A 22,727-nucleotide genomic window follows, 5' to 3' on the forward strand; every position below is an offset into this window, starting at 1 on the left:
GTCATACCCATGTGATGTGACGCACTCGCAGTTCTGGAGGGAACCTGTCGCTCATGCGCAGTACAGCTAAAATGGCCGCTTTGTTTCTCACATGCTCTTCGCTTGCACTGCTGCTTTAGCCCAGCTATTCCGTTCTGCTTAACTCCTAACGCTATAGTTATTATAAAGTAAGGGGTGTAGTATAGCCAATCATGGTATACAGTGTATTCAATTTTTCCGTGTTTCTAAATTGTTTTCGCTTACTTTTCATGTAACATTCTTCGGGGGCCTGGGAGAGAGGTGCTACTCCATCTTGGAAGCCCGTGCGGTACGAATCATGTGATGGGGGAAAAGAGAGTCATACAGCAGTGGAACCCAGCCAGCTGGCAGTCAAAGCAAAGATGCTCCTGGGAAACTGACCTGCGCCCCACGCGAAGATGCAAACTTGTACATGCATTTGTTACATTGTAATGTTGTACTGTGTACTCTATTGTTTTCTTAAACTCACATGCCATGGGAACTGGAATGTAAGGGGTGGGTTCGAAAATTGAAAATTAAGTCTGAGAAAGTTCAAATTATAGGGGGTGTTATGACCTAACACCTCTCTTGTCCAATCCGAAGTTGGGGATCCTTTCACTTGCAACATTGGTGGGTGGAACACTGGCCCGAAAACAGTATAACTAGCCTAGGTTAAGCTAGAGAAATTGTCGGACTTGTCCGAATAGCTGACCTGTCACTGACCCAACGAACTCTATAGGTGATTGATACAGAGAGCTGCGGAGCACTCTGTCCGAAATTTCCACAAACTCAGTCGGAGTTTGGAAACCTTAAGTGCTGGCGAAGCACTTTGCTGGGAGATTCGAGAACCCAATCGGGGTTATTGGCAGATTCCTTGCAGAGAGGGAGTAGCGCAGGCGTTGCATCCGAAGCTGCAGGTGTTGGTCGTACCCTTTGGTGAGCCCAGTCTTGATCCAAATCCTGGGGTTATCCTGTCCTGACTGTCCATGAGCTGTACCTGCTCGCCTACTGGCATCCTAAGTCCTTGAGGGTCCTTTCCTGCCTTTCCCAACTGACCCGTGGCCAGGGTTAGTCTCCATCCTGTTCTAGGTAAATTTATTCCGTGTGGGTGTTTGTCTATCTAAATCTTTTCTCTCTCCAGTCTTAAATAAAGCAAACTTGCCTATGTCAATTTCCCTGTCTTTATATAAATTTTGACTTTCATGCAAAGTGTTTACTAGCATGTTCCATATTTTTTCCCTACCTTTAGTCAAACACTGAACTGTTTACATATATTGTATGTTCCATTCTTACCCTCCCTATAGAAAATAAGCACTTGTTGATATAGAAACTTTCATGAGGTTCGTTTCTTCTTAACCGTTAGAATATTTGAAAGCTTACTTTGATTAGTATGTTCCCTTTCTCTACCCGCCTTTAGTAACGTTGTGAAAGTCTGATAGACTAAAATAGCGTGTTCCTTATTTTTCCCCTCCCTTTATTCTTCGATTTATAGATGATTCTCACTCTGATTCACAGCTACACTATATTTCTAATCTTAGTTATTGCTAGTCTGATCTGTGTAAATTTCATTCTCATGGCATATGATGACGAAAATTAATTAGATAATGGTGTTGAAAATTTCTTGCGTTTGAGGTTATTACAAAAGTATAAACATTTTCAAATGTACAAAGTATCAATTCATGTTAATTTGCCTATCCACTGATAGCTCCTGATCCATTGTGATTTTAGGTACCTGTTTCCGAGGATTGGTAAGTCAGGTACACGGAAATAAATAGAAAGGAACAAGGATTACTGATAGGAGTGTGTTGGTTACCTGATTCATGAAACATAGTGATAAATATGTTATGGGCCCCAGTGTGCATATTGGATAAATAGAGTTGGGTGACCTGCGCGCTCTATCAATATTGCAGCTACCCAAATATTGTTGTGGCAAGAGAGGTCCTCTGTATCCTCTGCTCTATGCTCCAGAGTACGGACCACGTCCTGTAAGTCCTGTACCTGAGTATGAAGGGCGATCATTTGTGACTGGAGCTCAGCCAATGTTCTCTCCTAGAGGTAGATGCGCTCTGCAAGGCACCTGTGATTGTTCTCATATCAGCTGCCACATCACTTCCAGCGAGATGCCAGAAGTCTCTATGAGCTTCAGTATAGTGTCCAGTTTGTCTGATTCAGTGGCTGCCAGGCTTAAGGGGCAGGTCCAGGCAGTGACTGGGCACCAGTCTTTGCCATTTATTGCATTGCATAATATAGGCAGGTGGTGGAGACAGCAAATGTCGAGAGACTTGCAGCTGCCAGCATGGTAGCCGCACAATGGACCAGTGGTAAATCTGATGTCACAGGGCTCCCCTGTGAAATAGCTTTGCTATGTAGGGGCACCGTCACCATGGATGTCAATGCACAACCCTCAGGTTCTAACCTCGAGAGCCCGTCCTGTTAAGCATTTAGTTACTAACCTGCTCGGCACCAATAAAATTTGCCCAGCCCCAAATGTTCCATGCCATCATCACACTCCTGGACTAGTGTCAGTCAATGAGTCCAGGGGGTTCCCCATCAAGTTACAGACTCAGCAATATGGTCTGGGGGTGCTGGGCAGGCAGCTGCCCTAGTATAGGTGGTGGCCTGACAGGGCTGACCAAGGTGGTTGACCCCCTGCAACTTCTGATCAGGCACTACAGGTCCAGTGTGATGGCTTGCCAGCTCCCAGGTAGAGGCCAGTCTCTCTGGGCCACAGATCGGCTGACTCACTGTGTGGATCTGCTGATTCCACACTGCGAGCAGCAGTAGGTGATCTCAGTGAACAATGCCCCCCCCAACCTGGAACCAGTTGATTTCCTCCAGGAAACACTCCACAGGTCCCTTTCCCTGGCCGATAGTGACATTGCTGGGTTGCGGTGTCCCCGCTCTGCCCCCGGCCCATGAGGCCTGGCAGCCAGGTGCAGCCATAGGATCAAAGTGGACTGGGAAATGGGTGGTGTGTCCCCCAGCCCCTCCTGCACTGGGTCACAGGCCCAGGGATAAAATGTCCATTACATGGACAGATCATAGCCTGATTTAAAGAGCTTTGAGCCAGGATACTTGCTTCAGGTTTCCAACATGTTTTCTGCGCAGGCCATGCCCCACAACATGAACATCACTGTAATCACACTCAAACTTTATGGGGATTTCAACTTTACTATACCAACACAGTATCTTTGTGAGGACTTGATCATGAGTTCCTTCACACACTGTGCCTGAGGGAACTTGAACTACCATTACACACAAATCTGTTCGGCTTGAGCATCATTATCTTTACACTCTCTGTGTGGGGATTTAAGCTTTATCTTTACACACTACTTCAGTGGGAACTTGAACACAATCATCTTCACACACTATCTTCGTGGAGACTTGAATATCACAATGATAACACACTATCTCTTTGAGGACTTGAACATCACTATCATAACACACTATCACTGTGAAACGTGAACATCACTATAATACCATACTATCTCTGTGGGAAATTGAACATTCCTATATTCACAGACAGCCTCTGTGTGGGCTTGAACTATCATTAGTTTCATACACTCTGTAATGAGATTTAAACTTTGACTTTACACACTATTTCAGTGGTGACTTAAACACAATCATCTTCCCAAACCATCTCTGTGGAAACTTGAACATCACTATAAAAACACACTAACTTTGTGGGTACATGAACAACCCTACAATAATACACTATCTGTATGAGGACTTGAAAATCATTAAAATAACTCTGTGGGTACTCCTGCATTCTGGTAGTTACACACAACCTTTGTTTGGACTTGAGCATCATTAGCTTCACACATTCTGTATGGAAATGTAAGCTGTATCTTTACACACTATTTCCTTTGGAGACTTGAATACAATCATCTTTCCAAGCTGTTTCTGTGGGGACTTGAACATCACTATGATAACACAATATCTCCCTGGAGACATGAATATCATTATAATATTGCACTCTTTTTGTGGGGACTTCAACATCACTATAATAACACACTATCTTTGTCCTCATTCCCTGAGGACTGTAAACACACAGAAGTTAGCCCCCCCTGAAGAAACAATCCACTGACCCAGCAACCCCAAGAACTACAAACCCATCTCCTTGTTCCCCTTTATAGTGAAGGTTTCTCGAGAAGGCAATCAACCAGCTACTCACCAAACACCTGGAACAAAACAACCTCTTGAATCGATCTTAATCCAGATTCCGAACCAACCACAGCACCGAGACAGCTTTGATTGCAGCTACCAATGATGTCAGAGCCTTTCTGGACCACAGCTAAACTGCAGCCCTCATCCTCATGGACCTGTCAGCCACCTTTGACTCCATCACGCATCATTTCCTGATCAACAGAAACCACCACATCAGAATCCCGGGAGATACCCTCAAATGGATCGCCTAATGCCTCACCGGAAAAATCCAGAGAATCCGTCTCCTACAGTTCTCTTCAGAATCCAAAAAGATCATCTGTGGCATCCCCCGAGGATCGTATCTCAGCCCCACCATCTTCAACACATACATGACTCTCTGGCCAACAATGTCAGAATGCATGGACTTAACATCATCTCCTTCGCCAAGGAAACCCAGCTAATTTTCTTGCTGTCAGAAGGCCCCTCCACCACCAGTGCCAACTTCTACATATGTTGATGATTGTCACTGACTTGATAAAGGACAACTGTCTCAAGCTCAACACGGAAAAGACAGAAGTCCTAATCTTTAGAAACAACACTTCACAACGGGACGCCGCATGGTGGCCTGCTAAACTTGGCCCAGCCCCTGCCCTGATGGACCATGTCCGCAGCCTCAGCATCATCTTGGACAACAAGCTACCCATGAAGAAACAGGTAAATCCAGTCTCATAAGTCTGCTTCCACACCCTACACATGCTCTGCTAGGTCTTCAGATGGCTCATAGCCAACACCAAAAGGACCGTCATGCAGGTTCTCGTTACCAGCAGACTGGACTACAGGAACACACTCTACATAGGAATCCCACACACCTCCTAAAGAGACTACAGACAATACAAAACTCAGCGGCCCGACTCATCATTGACCTCCCCAGATGAACCCACATCACATTTCAACTCAGGTAGCTACACTGGCTCCCAATCCAGAATAATAATAATAATCTTTATTCAGCAGTACTCACAGCCATAAAAGAGATGGAGATGAAAAAGCAATACATTTGTTTAAACCAACGTATCACAATATGTGCAAAATCACAAGAGTCCTTATACCCATCTAGGGTTTCTTGATCTTAGTGCAGCTCTTAGGAAGTTTGTTACAATAAAAGTGTGAAAACATTAGGCAGAAGTTGCAAATATAATAGAGCTACACAAGCATGCCTAAATCTCAATTCTCTTAAAATCGGTTTAAGAAACAATCGCATAGGAAGGGTAAAATATTTACATAAGAATACAAAAGGCAGGGTGTCCTGTGGTGACCTATTGTCGCAGCACAGGGACCTCTATCCTCTACATTTAAAACAAAAGCCAGCGGGGATGCCAATAGATGATGGAGCAGATTTAGTCTAAAATGGTTATTAAAAATCTATCATAGGCACTAGTTAGAATAGAGGGATAAATCTCCATGCCTGGACAGATGTAACTAAAATATGCCCTCTTTAACCTCATGGAAGGCCATAACATTTAAAAAAAACAATTCTTGAAGTATTTTCTTGTCTTGAGTCTTTACTATATCGTGTCTCAGGAAGATATCTGCACTTTCTAGGGCCGTGAGGGTCTCCTTAGCATACCTACCCATGGGATTTTGGAATGCGTGATTGAGTGAAAGGCAGTCCAGGATTACTAACCGATTAAAAGCTGCCTCGTCACTAGACCAGTTCTTCACCCAGCACAACAAAGGTTTGACAGCCACAAGGTCAGTTATGTACTTAATACCTAATTCTTCATGAACAGAGTACGAGGGGGTACCCTGGGGGACTTTCAAAATCCATCTTAAGTATTTATTTGGTGCGGTCTGTAGTTTATTAACCACCATACACCCCCAAACCTTGCTTCCATACAAAGCCTTAGAAATGCAAAAGGACTGTTAAAACTTTAAAGTCACCATGTGCCTAGTCAGTGGATGTAATTTGCAATTCATATCTCCCCCTCTTGGATATGTTTCCAGTTTAATTTATCATCAAATAAAAATCGTAGATAAGAAAAAGCTGGGACCTTCGCTAAACTATGTTTTTCTGCCTTGTAGGTCTTATGTCTAGTCACCCAATTACCTAATTCCATGATTCTATGAAATTAAGTGACAGGTTCAGCACATTCATAAAAGAAACAACCCTGTCTATTAGGACCTGCTGGCCCATACATGTGTGCACTATCAATACCATGTCATCTGCATGCAACAGGACAGGCACCTGTCTCCTACCTGTCCTAGGAGTGACAGCTTGTAAAGATATCAGGGCGGATTCCAAGCCGTTAATATATAACATGAATAAAAAAGGAGCTAAACTGCATCCTTGGCAAACCCCTCTAGAATATTTGAAATTATCAGTGAGTTCGCCTTCATGAGTATATCTAACTACAGCAGTAGTATTAGCATGAAGAGTCATTAAGACGTTTATAATCGCCTGGTCAACCCCTAGGTCACAGAGTAAAATCCACAATTTATTACGGTTCACCCGGTCAAATGCTGAGGTAAGATCCATAAAACCCAAGAAGAGGGCTCCAGATTTGGCTATCGTATATTTAGAGAATAAAGATTAAAGCACTGTTCCACTGTTGACTTTCCTAAGCGGAATCCATATTGCACCTCCGAAATGATTTGATTTGTGTCAGCTCAAGTGAAGACCCTATTTTATAAAACCCAGCCCAAAACTTTGACTGTAGAAACAATAAGGGATATGGGGAGATAACAGTGGAGGTTGTCCCCCTTCTTGAAAATCAGAACAATGGTGGTGGTAGACCACGAGGGTGACATCAATGTTGTTACTGCGGCGTTTAGTACCCTGTTCAAAACCGGGGCCCAAACGTGGATAGTGTCCCAGGAAAGGTCGGAGTCCATTGTGTCCGGGGGCCTTATTCCGGGACAATCGCTCTATGCCAAGCCTAACCTCGTTGAGAAGAAAGGTAATAGGAGCATTGCTAGGAAGGGGATTTAAATCATGAATAAATCCCTCACTTTGTCCATTATTCTAAACTCTGTCGAAATGGGCCTTCCATTGTTCCGATGTGATATGATGACCTAGGTCCAGTTTATCCGGCTCTGAGATTCAGGGGCTGTTAATAACCTGCTAAAAAAGAGAACAGTCCCTTTGTTTGCTTGCTTCTATTAACTCATCTCATGCTTGTTATTGTAGCAAGCACCTCCGTTACTTAAGGGCCCCATTATACTTACTGCGACAACTTGCCACACAAGTTCTATTGCGTCTGTTTCAGGGCCATCTTAAGTGGCCGGAGAGCCCGGGAGCGTTCACTATCAAACCATCACGGCTGTTCAAAGCGAGGAGTGACTACCGGGGCTGTTAGCAGACTGGCGAGTGACTAGGCAATGGCAATAAATGCATATTTGGTTTCCTCTCCAGGAGCTGATGGAGCTTGACACAATAAAATCTCATGTTGTCTCAATTTAAAAAGAGAATAATTAAAAGCCTTGGGGCACAACTGTGACCAATGTAGACGCCTCCCTTGATCGGTTGGAGATAATATGCCACATTTATACTACAGGCGCTATCTGGTTGCTCGGCACTTCGAACCCTAGAGTCAAAGGGCTGTGGTGACTGAAGGGGCTGTGTCGAATATTAAAAGAAGATATCAGCCGGGCAAAGAAAAATTAGACAAAGATAAAATCAATAGTCGTTGCACATCCACTGCCTTTATAGATCCAGAAGAGATCAAGAGGTCAAGATGTTGACCCACTCATACAAAGCCCTGCACAAGAATCCAGCATACATCATCAAACTCATGATCTTCCACCAACCAACCACACACCAACAATTCACCTCCCTCTTCCCTGTAGACACCCCCCCCCCCCGAATCCACCAAGGTAACACAGGGAACTTGAACATCCCAGTAATATTATTCCATTACTATGGGGACTTGAACAGGATTCCATTCACACACTATCTCTGTGATGACCTGTTGGATCTTTTTTGCCCTTTTTTGCAGGTTCATCCCTAAACTTTTTGCATTTCTCCCAGCCTTTTACTCTGTGCAGGGCCTCTAGGCACTTTAGCACTGTAGTCCAGTGTAAAGTGCGTGCACTCTGTGTTACACGTAGTGAGAAGTGGCCTGCCCTCCCATAAGATTGCATGGGGGATTCTCTGCTCAGTGTGTACCAGCAGTAATCCCTGTTATGAGAGGAGCAGTATGGTCAAGTCTGGTATGTAGGAAATTGTGAGAATAAATGTTGCGCAACGGTGTGCGCACATTTAATATGACTATGTGAGAAATGCCACTTTTAGAAGTTGGCATTTCTGTGTGCTATGTGTCTGCCTGCCTGATATGAATTGGGATAACCATAAATGGCTCATTTGGTTTTCCTATTAGTCCCTAGTTTAACTGCACTGTGTGTGCCCAAGGCTGGTAGACCAAATACTACTGGTGGGTCTGCAGTGCTGATTTGCGCCACCCACAGAAGCAGCTTTTAAAGTAGGTTTCAGACCTGCCATTGCAGAATCTATATGCAGTTCCAGGACTGCTTTTATAACTGTGAAGTGCTCCCACTTTGCCAGTCCCTGCATCTTCCCTTTGTGCCATGTAAGACACCCCTATGGCAGGGTGTGTTGTATGTGACAAGAGGAACATGCCTAGGTCTATGTAGCATGTTCCATTTCACTGTTTAATATTGTGAGGCTATCCGTTGTCAGAATGGGCAGTCTGAGTATTACATTCTATAAGCCTAACTGACCCCAGGAACATGATAGGAAATTCGAATTTGATATGTTTGAGCTCATGATATTGAGCTACATCTTTTAGTAAGGATTATGTTTATATCCTGTGTTCAAAAATACCTCTTCTAGAAACAAGGTATTTTATTGCCTAAGCCTTCCAGTAGGCGTTGCTAGTATATGTTTTGGTCGTCTGGTTTTGGAGCAGCTGGGCCAGGCCTGGCTGGAGAAAGAGATCAGCATTCAGAGCATGGGTAGGAGTGACTCTTTGATCTGAGCAGGGCTGTGCCTGGCGAGGTAAATGATGGCTCCACCTCCCACGATTTGTCTGATAGCAGACCCCCTCTCCCTGAAAGGCAGGATGCAGTCTGGTAATAAAAAGGCCCCTTGGCCACACAGAACTGGTTCTGGCTGGGTTCAGTGACTTATGACTTTTCAGAACAAAGACTTTTGGTGATATAAATATAGGGGCTGTGACCCCATGAGTTGTTCAGTTCTGTACTTTGTTGCTGTTCCTGACCTTGCTGGGGCTGTGCTGCTGCTGGGGCCCAGGAGGAATGGCCATGAGGGCTGCCTCCCTGGGCACTGCATTGCCCCCTGGAAATTTGCCTTCATTCTGATGAACATTCAAAATGAAGCACTTTATTTTTCCCTGGACTTTGATTATAGTGCTTTGGGAGTGCTGTACTTTTATCCTTGTGAGCACTTTCTGTTTATTTCTTAAAAGCGCTATATTTGTAATCTACTGAGAAGTGCTTTGGTTTTGTTGCAGAGTGCTTCCCTTATTTCACCGAGCGCCTCTCTTTTCAGCCTGCAGTGCGGAGCTGCGGTCATTTTTGAGGGAATCCTGTTGTAGGGATTCCCCCGCTTCAGCTGATTTCATAGCGGGTGCCCACCCCGCATCATGGCCGCATTTGATTTATTATATTAATTCCTATGGGAGCCCACCCCGGGGTATTGCTGCATTTCTGATTTATTTTTTTAGCAGGTGCCCATCCCGCTTCAAAAAGAGATCACCGCTGCTGCTCGGAAGTGAGGCACCCTGCCGCCTGACTGGGGGCGGGGCCTCGAGACGGAAGAGGAAGCCCGCCCAGTCGGGAGGGCCACCTAGAGCCTTGCCGGCTCCACGTGAAGTCCTGGTCCCAGGAGTGGGACCGGAAAAAGAAGCAACTGGGCCGGAAGTCCGGGAGCCTTGCAGGCTCCCATTGCGAAGTCCCTGGTCCCAGGAGGGGGCCCGGGGGAAGTGAGGAGAGGCCAGCATCAAGGCTCGTTGGCGGGGCTCCCCGTGTGATGAGGAGAGCCCCGTGTGCAGTTCTCCAGCCGCCGTCGCTGCGACACCGGAGGAAAGCAGAGTCCTCCCAGAGGAGAGCCCCATGAGTGGGGCTCAAGTGAGAGCTGGGTGTGGGGGTGTGTGTCAGGCGCGCACCCCTGTGCCAGTGTGGGTGTGACAGCTGCCCCGTAGGATAATGGGCAGGTGCAATGTTTTGCCATTGTTCTTTTTCATTCAGCTGCACCGCCTTAGCGGGCAGCTGCCACGTTGGGATCATTATTTTCCGAATCCCAGAGCGCTGCCCTGTCGAAGAATATTGTCCGTGCTTGTTAGGGTCCACAGCTGCCCCCTCCAGCAGCCGGCAGCTGCAATGTTTGGCAAAGTTATTTTAGAAGTCCCAGAGTGGGAATTAATAGGGCACTGTGATGCCGATCGGGGCACGTTGTCGGTGCTCATTTGGCCATGTTCTCCAGCTGCCCAGCTTGCTAGAGGGCAGCTGCAATGATGGGGCCAGTTTTATTTAGAGAGCCCCAGTGGTGCCCCGAGGGCACAGTCGTGCCAGGTCCCATTTCCTTTGTACTCAGCTGCAACGCACCAGCGCGGGCAGCTGCAACGTTTTTGTTGCACATTTGTTCAGAGGGCACCTCGAGCAGCCAGGCCCACGTTCTGCTTCACAGCTGCCCAGCAAGTAGTGGGCAGCTGCAATGGTTAGGCAGTCATTCCTTTGAGCGCGTTGTGGGAGAAAGTAGTGAGATGCACTCCCCTGTATCAGTAATTTCACAGCTGAGCAGCACTTTGTGCCAGCTGCAACGTTTAGGTCTACGCAATTGCGCACCTGGATTTTGCTGCCTTGGCAGCCGCCCTCACATTTTAGACAAAGGGCATTTGAGCCCCTCTGAGAAGGCCGTTGGCCAGGGGGACTGTTAGGTTTATAGGGCGCTAGGCCCTAGCGTGACTTATGTGGTGCTAGGAAATGTGATACATGTATTATGATTTACGCAAGCTTTATAAGTTTTATGCCTCTAAAGGTGGGTTTATGATTAGGAGGTTTTGCATACTGTGTTCATGTCTGCGTTATTCTCTACTGTAGTTTGTGCTAGTGAGATTATTTCCTAACTGTGGTTTATGTATGAGGGTTATTGCATAATGTGTTTAGGCTTATGTATTTTACACCCAGTGTAATGATGACTGCATAATATGATTTATGATGGCCTAATGTGTTTTAGACTTGTGAGGCCTATTGCCTCAAGTGATTTATTCCCTACTGTGGTTTTATGTTGTTGATTATGCTGCTGAGACGTATCAACTAATGTGAGTTATGCTTAGGAGGGTGTCTAACGCTAATGTAGTTATTGCCTCATCCCATGTTATGACCTTTTAGATTGGTGTCTCCTGCTAAAGTGCTTTCTGCTTGCTAGGCCTATGACCTCATGTGAGGATTACAAAATGAAGTTATGCTTGCGATGCCCATCGCATCTCGTTATGGATACCCTATTGTGGTTCATGGTGGTGATTATGCTGTTGATATTTATCCGCTAATGGGAGGTATGCCTAAGGTGGTATGCCAACAAGATTCATGCCTGATAGGATTTAGGTGCCCTATGTTTTATGTTACAAGATCTAGTTCTCCGTACAGTATTATGCCAGTAGTTATTGGTGGTGCATTATGTATGTGTTACTTGTACATTTCTGAAGGTTCATACCGTGGCCCGATTGGCCCCGCCAGTTGTAACTAATCCCCTGTAAATATTGCCTAGTGCCAAGGGTCACAGTGTGTATTCTGTGATTACTACTCTAATGTGTTTATGATACAAAGGCTATTTTTGATATGCCATCGTGCCGAGTTTCTTTTGTAGTGTGCCTAGTGGGTTGCTGCTGTGGGGTGTTGCACAAACGCCTTACACATGGCGTCCGGGATAAGCCTGACTGCTCGTGCCAAGCTACCAAGGTGGTGAGCAGGAGTTATCTTTGGCGTGTAACTTCTTTACCCTAACTAGAGTGGTGGTCTCTGCCTGGCTTTGGCGCAAGCCTTCGCCAACCAGAGACCCCATTTCTAACAGGACACCTATAATCATATGCCATTTCTTTGGTGACTTAAAAAAAATTACCTTCACATTCTACCTTTGAGGGATCTTTCATCACTGCTGAAGACACCATCTCGATACAGAATACTGGTACTACTGAGATCACATACTACCTCTGTTGGCATTACAACATTCAATCCCAATGCAGTGATGACATGCCACCTCTGTGGGCATCATCCGATACTACTCCTTTGCAGACATTAACATTATATGCATTCCTAGGGGGTGCAGTCCAACAGCCATTTTGACAAAAAGTAAGGAGCTAATCAAGCTCTGGGTTTGACTTGACCATATTTCTTGGTTTTATATGTAAATTTCTTTATGTGTTAGTTCCCTTATCTCCAAAAATGTAAGCACTAATAAATAGGTTCAATAAAGTTTTAAGTGTCTTTCTTTAATCATGATGATATTTTCTCACACATTAACATCATCTGTCTTTTGTACATACCCCAAGTATTTATACAGCAATATATGAATAGATTATAAAGGTGTTTGTGTATATTGTTGATAAAATAAACATTTAACCATGGGCCTATTACTCTATTCAATCACAAACAGTATTATGGAGTGGGTCCTCACACTGATGGATGCACATTTTCAAAACTCCACAAGCATGGTTCTGTGTCATGATTTTTTTCTTTAACAGTTTTCTTTTATTAATGTATTTTAAAAACATTGGGAAAGGTTAGTCACCAGAAGGGAGGTATCCACATTTAGTCCCCACAAGGAGGGTAATGTGTGTGTGTGAACCTTGCTAGTACCTGTGTAGGTGTGCATGTAAAACCACCCATAGATGTCCTTTGCTTACTGAATAGAGGTTCGTTTACTCACCGCTCAGGCTCAATGTTCACGGAAAAATATTGATTCATCCTTCCGCTTACAATACACGTGCGAAACAAAAAACGCCAGAGCAAACACATTAGCAGTTATCAGTTTAGGTGCACACAATAAAAGTGGGCTGTAGTCAGTATTGAGACATCCTAGGGACCGCCCTTTATAAGGGATCGAGAGGCGCCTCTGCCGTTCAATTGGGACAGGAACCTGAAACAGCAGAAGGACCCTCACCACAGCAGAACAGAACTGCCATTGCAAGAGTAAGTGAAAATAAGAAGATTTAATTATTCTGGGGGAAACATGGCATTTAAGGATGGGCAGTGCAAAATGCTGTTTTGCACAACATTGATTGACGTCGAAAGGTTTTGCTATTTTATTTGAAGTTATGCTATAACGACTAGCCCCATAAAAGATTCTCAAGAGGAAATAATCCTCAGCAACTTATACCAGTACGTTTGTCTGAAGTACTATTTTTTCTCATTCAAAAGGCAATTGCTTACTTATGGTTGGTGTACTTAATACATTTCGTTTTGAGAGCCTGGAGTCTTAACAATACTATAAACAACTGGGCAGATGAGTTTTCTCAAGTTAAATACACAAAAGTAACTCGGGTTGTAGGGTGAAATGCATAGTCAGTCATTCAAATAACTTTATTCGATCTTAAAAATAAGATCATAAAGGTACAGAACAGTATATCCACCAGTAGAGTCTTAAAAATGCCTAAGTGTACATTATGATCCTTTTTTATTTGTTAGCTGTGTTTCCATGCAGTAGAAATTGAAGATAATTTTCAGAACTCACGCATTTTCTCAAGGAAAGAATCTTTGGAAAACTTTGTAATGCTCCAGTGAAAATGAAAGCGCTTTGATCCCGTCATCACAAGAAGCGAATCTTCTGTGGACAGATCTTTGTTGAGAAACACTGTTGAACCAATCTTAGACGGTCAGACGTCACTTAAAGAACAGCTAATCACAGTAATCTAATTACGTCTTTTGATGATGCAAATGTATTGGATTTGTGCCCTTCAAAACGAACGGGTTATTTGTAGGAATGCGATTTTAAAAAGTGCTCTCATGCTCAGACATATTTTAGGAGGTAAATAGAATACGTTTAAGATGTTACTCTAATTACATGATTTAAAAGGCGACATTAACCCCCTTTTTTCCTTTTCTTTTATTCCTGAAATAATCAGTAGTTCTACATGAACTGTTACTAGTAGCAATTTAAAATTTCTGCTGGTAGCTGATTTGAGACAATGCTGAAAACAATTTACATGGTGTTTGGTACCTCGTTCTGGGGGCAGGCGTTTCTCTGTACAGGTGGCGACTCTTTGGAACTCTTTGCCCCTCAAGATTCGCTCAGAGCCCAAGATCCTACTATTTAGGAAACTTCTTAAGACCAATCTGTTTCTACAGGAGTGATTAGTTGAGTCTGTCCTTCTGGTCTGTTGCGCCGGGATGCCCCCGGGTAAGCTGAGCGCGTTACAAATTTCATATTATTATTATTACTGTTATGGAGTGAGCAAACAAAGCCTTGGCAGTCACCAGCTACTGAAAGGTAGTTACTGAGGGAAACGGTGCATAATGGATAATTTCAAGTAAAGAGCATTCCATAATATGGTGCTACGGGCTGAGAGGGACTGGCCACCCCTATTAGCAGGTCTATAACTGGGAACAAACAGGGTTTTGTTTACTGACCTAAGCTTTTGAGATCTGTAAAGTGGAGGCTCAAGAGGCTTTGTTCCTAGAGAAATACAGTGCTTTGGATCATAATTGTTGACCTATTTGATATGTTCTCCAACTGGGAGACTCTGTAGGCTTCCATGCGCTGTGCTGGGTTTTACAGTTTATAGGGATGAGATTCTCAGCAGATACAATTTGAAGGGGATAGAATTAGATCAACAGGTTCTTGTTCACACCCAAATGTTCTCAGTCTGCAAAGTTTCAGGGCTGATACTAACACGATGATCATCTAGATTTTTGGGGGAAACTGAAAAAGCCAATGTTTTTGTCAGTAGAGGAAGATGATAAAAGCCTGTGCTTTGAGCTTTGAAGATTTGTTTTTTTTTATAGAAAGTTCATGGACCACCCCAGGTTTCTCAACTTCATTCTTGGTGCGGACTAGAATCTACGTTCCTTGTTCAGATTTTTTGTGCCAGCTAATAGGAAGCACTCTGACAAACATGTGTAATAAATATGGCTTTATACTTCAAGGTATAGAAAGCAGAATCCAAGGGCCAAAATAACAGCCAATGTCCCTTGTCAAATATCAAAGGTCACAGTCTCAACTCCAGTCCCTCATTCGAACTCCCGATGGTCAGGAGTTCGAAGGACTTGCTTGGGTTCTGTTGAGACGAATTGATTATCTTGGAAAACTGTGAAATACTGAACGTGTTACAATAAAATTTGTGCCCTGATGAAGGTCCGTCTGGAGCGAAACGCGTTGGCTGATGTCCATGCTTTTAATTGGAAATTTGATAAAGAAACTATTTTGGAATATACACGGATTGTTTTGATTTCATCCTGGCGCACCGTCCCTCTTCCTTTAAATCTAGTTATCTGGTTTCCAGTGGAGTACAAGTGCGGTGTACTCCGAATTTATTTGCACAGACATTTTACAAATTTGTTTGTTTACTTAAGAAATTGAGGTGCTGAGCCTTGGTCAGCCGCATTTGTTTCTTTTAACTCTGACAAACATGACCTCCATTTTTCTGGGATCTAATTTATGCGATTAAAGCACGTCTAGCAGTCAATTTCCAGTAGATAAAAGCTGAAAAGCAGTGGTGCCAATGCTGCTCTACGTGACCCGACGCATGACACTGGTTTCTGTTTATAAGCAAAGTTTAGGTGTCTCATAGCCTGTGTTGTTTGAAACAGAATCATGTCAATCCGTGAAAAGCTAAGTCCCCAGGCCACAGTCGACCGCATCTGCAGTGTCTCAAGGTTGTTGAAGGCGAATGACAGATCTAGTAAAACTAGCACTCAAAATACTAGCAGTCAGGGATCATCAGTAATGCCATGAAGACTGACTCTCTGATGGGAACCCCCGCCTGGAATCTTCCACAGTCCTGTTGGTCTTAATCTATGCTTTAAGGTGTCCTTGACAATATATTCCAGTAGCTCGGGGCTCTAAGGGACATTGCAAATAGGTGTTTTCATTGACTTAACATCGGGATCCACCTGTGATTTTTTAGAGGGGGAAACTTTACTTTATATTTAAAGCACTAGGCACTTAATTTAGATCTTATAGAGAAACTGATTTTAAATGCTAAGAGGGAAGTAAAACTAACATAACCTTTTCTGGACAGACATCCGAGAGACAGTCATTGGGTTTTCTTTAGCGTATTATACCAGTCATTGCTACGGTTTAAATAGGTGAGAAATAATACAAGATGGCGCTGACTGTGGCATCTAATTGGATCCAATCAATGCGATTACTGCAGAAAGCTTAACTTTCAGGTCAGGGTGGATTTTATTTATTCTGTGTGGAAAAGCTCAGCATTTTTATCACAGAGCCATCGCCTAGAAGACTTAGAGGCTCTTTCCTCCATGATTCTTTCGGTTGGTGTATTTCTTTATGAAGAAATCACAAGTGCTGTAAAAAGCTATTTCTCCTTATATTATAGGAGCTCTCTGGGCCCTACAATGTTTTTGGAATGAAGCCATTCAGGCAGTATCTTAGTTTGCCATTCTTTTTCCAGTGTATTTTTGATTAATTAAGATTTTACAGCTCTTTCTGTAATATATTTCTTTCTTACATTTGAACTTTAACTTTGCTATGCAATTCAGGATTTATTGGTTAAACCCCATTGTTAACTATTTAGGGAATTCTTCTAACCGAGGTTCTATTAAAATAATATTAATATAGTAATCTGTGTTATGTCTTTTCAGGTGAACTAAAGAAGTTGCACAGAAACTAATTAATGATGTCTGCCCTGAAATTGTCTTCGTTGGTCCTTATCATCATCAGCCTAATATTCATGCTAATCTCTCTCGCATCTGATTATTGGATATCTGGCTCTGGTTCATATTTCGGACTCTGGAGACTTTGTTTAGGTGGTTTTTGTGGGACACTTGGATCTGCCGGTAAGAGAAGGAATCAAACTGGCAAATGCACAGAGATGTAACAATCTATATGATCATTTTTAATCAATGCCATAACATTTTCTTTAAAAGCATGAACTGGAGGCTAATCTGAAGGCATTAAATATAACTGAGAACAATTCTCCAAAACCAATAATTAAGCCCAGGATAGAATTTCAATTGTTCAACAGACCATTGATTTTCACATTTTATTATTCAACCATGAGTATCAAATTTCTAAATCATTTTTCTTTCACATAATACATATACAATTCATATTAAAACACACCAATACACATAGGATAAAACATCATGAAGCCTCACTAACATTACCATACACAAACATAGAATGTATAGGTTGATAAAGACAAAACACGACAAAATACAAAGCACATAAGCAAACCAAATGGACAGTCAGACAACGAGTAAAGGGAACATAAGAAATACACAGACGCACTCAAGGAATATTCAAAATTCAATATATGCCTAATACATCAAATCAGTGCTAATACATAATGTTGTTCCTGCAGAACATTTGGTGAAATATATTGACGCAGAGGCCCTGGCACGACACATCCAGCAATTGTGGATGTCTCACTGATGGCGTTAAGCCACTGATTCTAACTATATTTCCAGTGCCCTAGTGAAGGAAACCTTTACTCCTGTGCCACTTCCGAAATGTGCGTTGGCGCTTTTCTTGTTGAATTATGTATTAGCAATGATTTGATGTATTAGGCAGGATGATATTACATAGACCAGAGGGTGAATTGAGTGACATTACAAAAAGTCTACATACACATAATTCCAGACACAATGAGATGATAAGGAATTGCCCAAAATCACACAATGTTTGGTCAAATGCATAAACAGTTATTACCGAAATACAATCATTATGTTTTAACATACTTGCTCCTTGGATGTATGACGTTACCACGCATACCATTACCACGCATACCATTACAACGCAGTATTTACAACGCAGACCGTTACAACGCATAGCGCTTTGAGGTGCTGGATACTGGAAAGTATAATTTTATATTCCAACTCCAGTCCCCGTGGATACTAGGGAAGGTGTTGGGTATAAAATTAAACTTATTCCCTATCCTAGAGCGCCCCCCAGCGCAATGCGTTGTAATGGTATGCGTGGTAATGCCTGCGTTGTAAGTGTAGTGCGTGGTAAAAAATGTGTGGTAACAGTTGTACACCTTGCTCCTTGTTTAGGTCTCCCCTACGCAGCGCTCATGCGTTGCTTAGGAAAGAGACCTTTAGCCATCGGCACAGCTTTCCCTGCAAAAATGTGCACACGTTGCATTGCTTCCAATGGAATGCGTGCACGTCTGGCGATTCACTTGTGGGAGCTGGCGCCATATGTATTCAATTATTGCACCTTGCTGCTTGCTCCCGTGAGGGAATCGCGCAGGCCCCCTCCTCTCTCCCCTTCCCCTGCTGTCGCGCGAGGCGCTTTATTTTTTTATGACAGAGACAAAAGGGTAGCCTGCGTGAGACACCACAATATACAGGAATAACATGCTGCTCTGGGTTCTCTGCGGCCCGCCACTGTCAGAGATGAGCGAGTGCATTTGAAGGTAAAGTCCACCGCTGCACGGGAATTCAGCCTTCAGCACAAAGCATTGCAGCTGTAATCGCATCAACAAGCAGAAAAAAAAGATGCCATTGCTAAACCCTCTTTAGCGAGTGGAAAAACTTACCACAGCTCAGTCCTTTCACTGTATGCAGAAAAACCCTCCCTCCCCAACCCACTGTGCCCGTATCCTGAAAGAACTTGTCTCTCGTTTCTTTCCAATGGTGCACTACAAATCCCTTGACCGTTTAGGGCAGAGGGTGCGCGCAGGTGGTGGTGTCGTTCGGAGCCGTAGGCCAGAGGTGGGGGCGGGAGGGGATTTCTTTTCCTAATCTGCTCCATGGGGCTACTTGTATTTGAAATAAAAGCGCTTATTTTATGCCCCAGCTTTGAAAGTCTGCACTGTAACCCAGAGGTTGTCCCAAGACTTTTATAGTAATTTAGAATAAAAGAGAATGAAACACCCCGAGCAGTTGCTCCCATTCAACATGTTCATGTTGTTGATGAGCGCCTTTTTAGCCAGCAGAGAAGGGGGCATACAGACTAAGCATGAGCGAATTTTGCGGATCTCGCGTTCGCGAATTTTGTGGATTTGCGGATTCGCAATCCGCAAAATCCGCGAATTCCCGCGAATTTGCGGATTTTTTTTTTTTGTGTTCGCCCGTGTTTCTGCCAGTTCGCGAGGGTTTTTACAATTTCGCAATTTGCGAACTTACCTGTCGGGTCGCAAGTTTTGCGAACTTGTTGTTTCTACGTGTCCAGCCTGTTTGGGACACTCTTCTTCATCACTGCCACTCTCTGTCACCACTGCCACTCTCTGACTACTCATGCCACCCTCTGGCCCACCCATGCCACCCTCTGTTTCATCACCACACCCTCTGGTTGTCCAGTGTACATTATTTTCGGCAAAGCGAAGCACACCTTCCCTGCCTCAAGTGACCTGAATTAATTTGGGGCTGATTAATGTGTCACAGAATATTTTTTTAGCTGGCACCTGCTTCCTTAGTGCGCCCTGATTAGTGATCTTTTGCACTTGCTAAGTGCTTTCATTGTTGCAAAATTAGTTACAACACCTGCCCTGCCCCAACTGACAATAATGAATTAGGGGCTGATTAATGGATTTTAACTTCCAGCCTGGCTCCTGCTTGTCTCCCTTAGCTGTAATTCAGGACCTTTGTGGCATATGTGTAACTATTCTGAGGTTCAGAGCAGGGTCACATAATAGTTTCAACTGGCAACTGAACTCTGGAGGGGCCCCTCAGGAAGCACTACAGGAAATGGCTACTAATGATGAGCCTGAACTTTTGAACCTGGTAAGTAGTTACTTTCAGTTTTGCTAAGAGCGTATTTCTGCAATTTTGCACTTATTCGCGGGGCGCGAACTCACGCGAACAGTGCGAGCAGTGCGAGCAAAATCCGCTGCTCGCGGATTTGCGGATTTTGCGGGAGATTCGCGAATCTCGCGGATTGCGAATTTCCCGAAAATCCGCAAAATCCGCGAGCGGAACGGATTTTCCGCCCATGCTTAATACAGACTTCTCTAGACGCAGCGATATCCTAGCTCTTAATGAAATCACCCGTGATTATTAATCTGTCACCATTCACATTCTCTGGAAACAGCATTCTAGAGTGAGAACAATCTCCTTCTCTCCGGCAACAGGCACAAATACTCACATATATGATCTTGAATTGTTGCATTTATATAGCGCTTTCTACTCCCATGTGGAGCACAGAAGCACTTGCCTTAGGGCACAAGTCCCAAAATAGAAGTGGGGGAACTAACAGAGTTAGTCAGTATATAAGTGACATCATAGTGCACGACATCACAGCGCAGCATCACAATGTGACATCTTTAGGAAGTGGCATCACAACCCATTACCTCACAGGAAGTGACATCACAAGAAGTGATATCAGATCTTAACACTGTACACATATGTTTCACAGGTCTATCATGAGTGCATTACAAGATTTAACAAATTCGATTTTGCATCAGGGCCAACAAAATGTTGAAAAATGTGTGCCTCAACTTGTTAAGTTATTTTGTAAAAACTCTGCCACAAAGAAACTGGTAACAAGGCGAAATATGGCAGTAAATCTATTCTGCTTGATTGGTCACAAACTTTGTATTTTTAAATATCATAAGGAGTTAAGGCACCTGCTGTAGAGATCTTGTGTGTCTAGTATATTCCAAGGAACATTAATAGTGGTAAGGTAACTTTGGCAGGTAATACATTTACTGGAAAAATCTGTGTTTTCTCTACTCCCAGTTTTAAATAAATGCAAATATATATTTTTATGTAGCTAGGTAAGTGGATTACTGCTTTTAACACAGAGATCATTTTCTTAATTGCAGTTCATAAATTGTAATGCTTCTAATAAGACACAGCGACCTATGAAGCACATGAACTTCTGCACTGTGTAAAGCTCACTGTTTTTGTGACACATCCTGGACATTGATTTACACATCTATATGATTTATTGTCAATGTATAATGTGTATGTATGATGTAAAGTGATGCGACACCTTACATTGGGAAGATCAGTCCTTTAGAAAAAAAATGGTATTTAAAATGCTATGTGTGTAAATACTGGGACAGAGCAGCACATTTTAAATGTGTCCAGTGTATGCATATCTCTTTTATACAGGGGTGGGACAAAGTAAACAAGCATTGGCATAGCCAATAGGTCTGGCTTTTGGGGCCTTATAAGTATTTAGTTATGCAGCACAATATCCTTGGTGCAACAACCTCAACTATTGCATGGCTAAACACTTATAAGGTCCCAGAGGCGAAACCTATAGGCTATGCCAACGCTTGTTTTTTTATTGTTTCTTTACTTTTGGACCCCTCAATTAGGGGAAAGTTTAGAATTGAGGATCAACAGAAAATTCTCTGGGGCATATTTTTGAGAGGAGTTGCATTGCTCTTGCACCACGCAATGTGGTGGTAGTGCAACGCAAGTCCAAAATGAGATTTATAAAGCCAAGCAAGGCCACCTTGCGTGGCCTTGAGTGGCTTCATAAATCTAGATTCTAGAGTAATGCAACGTAGCACAAAACAGTGCTGCATTACTCTGCTCTGGGAAGGTGTTCCATGGACGTTGGGTGGGTGTTCTCATGCAAATCCTATGGTTTTTGACAAATTGCCAGATTTATCAGAACTGGTTAACCTGGGAATGCACCGAAATGATACGCCTTCCCTGGGGAGGTGCATCAAGGAGAAATATCTTTATTTCTCCTTGTTACTTCCTTTTTTATGTGTGTTGTGCCCTGCAGCAGACATAGACAACGCAATATGCATCTTAGGATTGTTTTTGTGCAGGAAGGTGTCTGTTCCTGCACAAAAGCAATCCTGCATGCAAGACAGGCACCCTTGCACCATGGTGCAAGGTTGCCTGTATTGGCGCTAGGCATCCAAAATAGCACCAGTGCAAGGAGAGGACAGGAATGTGTCATATTCTTTTAATGACAGCGCATTCCTGCTCTTTCCTTTTAGTTTTAACTCTTTTTATTGTTATTGTTAGCAGTTTCATTGTATACACATTTATCAGTCTGTGAACAAGTGCACTATGTGCAGATGCTCATAACAAAACTTCCAGTGCCTACAGCTCTTACATGACCTGCTTTAATCATCTATTGATTCTTTGGCATGTGAGTCCGTGCTTTTGTTTCCGTGGGCTACAGACTAACTCTCGGAGGTTGAAACATACCCCCATAACATAAGCACAATAAAAACTCCCCTCCCTCATCTCTCCTTCCCCCTGGTATGCAGACTTCCCTGTTCCTTCTGGCGCCTTTGCGAAATGAATGGACGAAAATCTCTTACTATGTCGTAGAGGTGTTTTCTGTGTCTGTTAGTCGCAGTAGGCAAAGGTATTTTGGAAAAGTGATCTCATTGAATTCGGTGGACAACAAAGTCAGCAGTGGCTTCCGCACCTCCCCAAACTCGAGTCCTGGGCCTGTAAGTGTGGCCCGTATGTGCTTCATCCCTAGAATGTGCCATAGCTTATGGAGCCAACCC

At 43.4% G+C, this 22,727-nt stretch overlaps 1 protein-coding gene across 1 annotated transcript in view; it reads left to right on the forward strand.

Annotated features, from left to right (window-relative positions):
* Positions 1–13,181: 13,181 nt before the first annotated feature.
* Positions 13,182–22,727, forward strand: part of LOC147701175 (lens fiber membrane intrinsic protein-like) — a 30,942-nt gene continuing 21,396 nt past the window's right edge. Inside the window, exons 1-2 of the mRNA XM_086929931.1 lie at positions 13,182–13,305; positions 16,936–17,130. Coding sequence (XP_086786057.1) covers positions 16,968–17,130 — 163 coding nt within the window. The 5' untranslated portion in view covers positions 13,182–13,305; positions 16,936–16,967. The remainder of the gene's footprint in view (positions 13,306–16,935; positions 17,131–22,727) is intronic.

The sequence above is a fragment of the Lissotriton vulgaris genome, chromosome 7 (assembly GCF_964263255.1).
Source record: "Lissotriton vulgaris chromosome 7, aLisVul1.2, whole genome shotgun sequence".
Classification (NCBI taxonomy): domain Eukaryota; kingdom Metazoa; phylum Chordata; class Amphibia; order Caudata; family Salamandridae; genus Lissotriton; species Lissotriton vulgaris.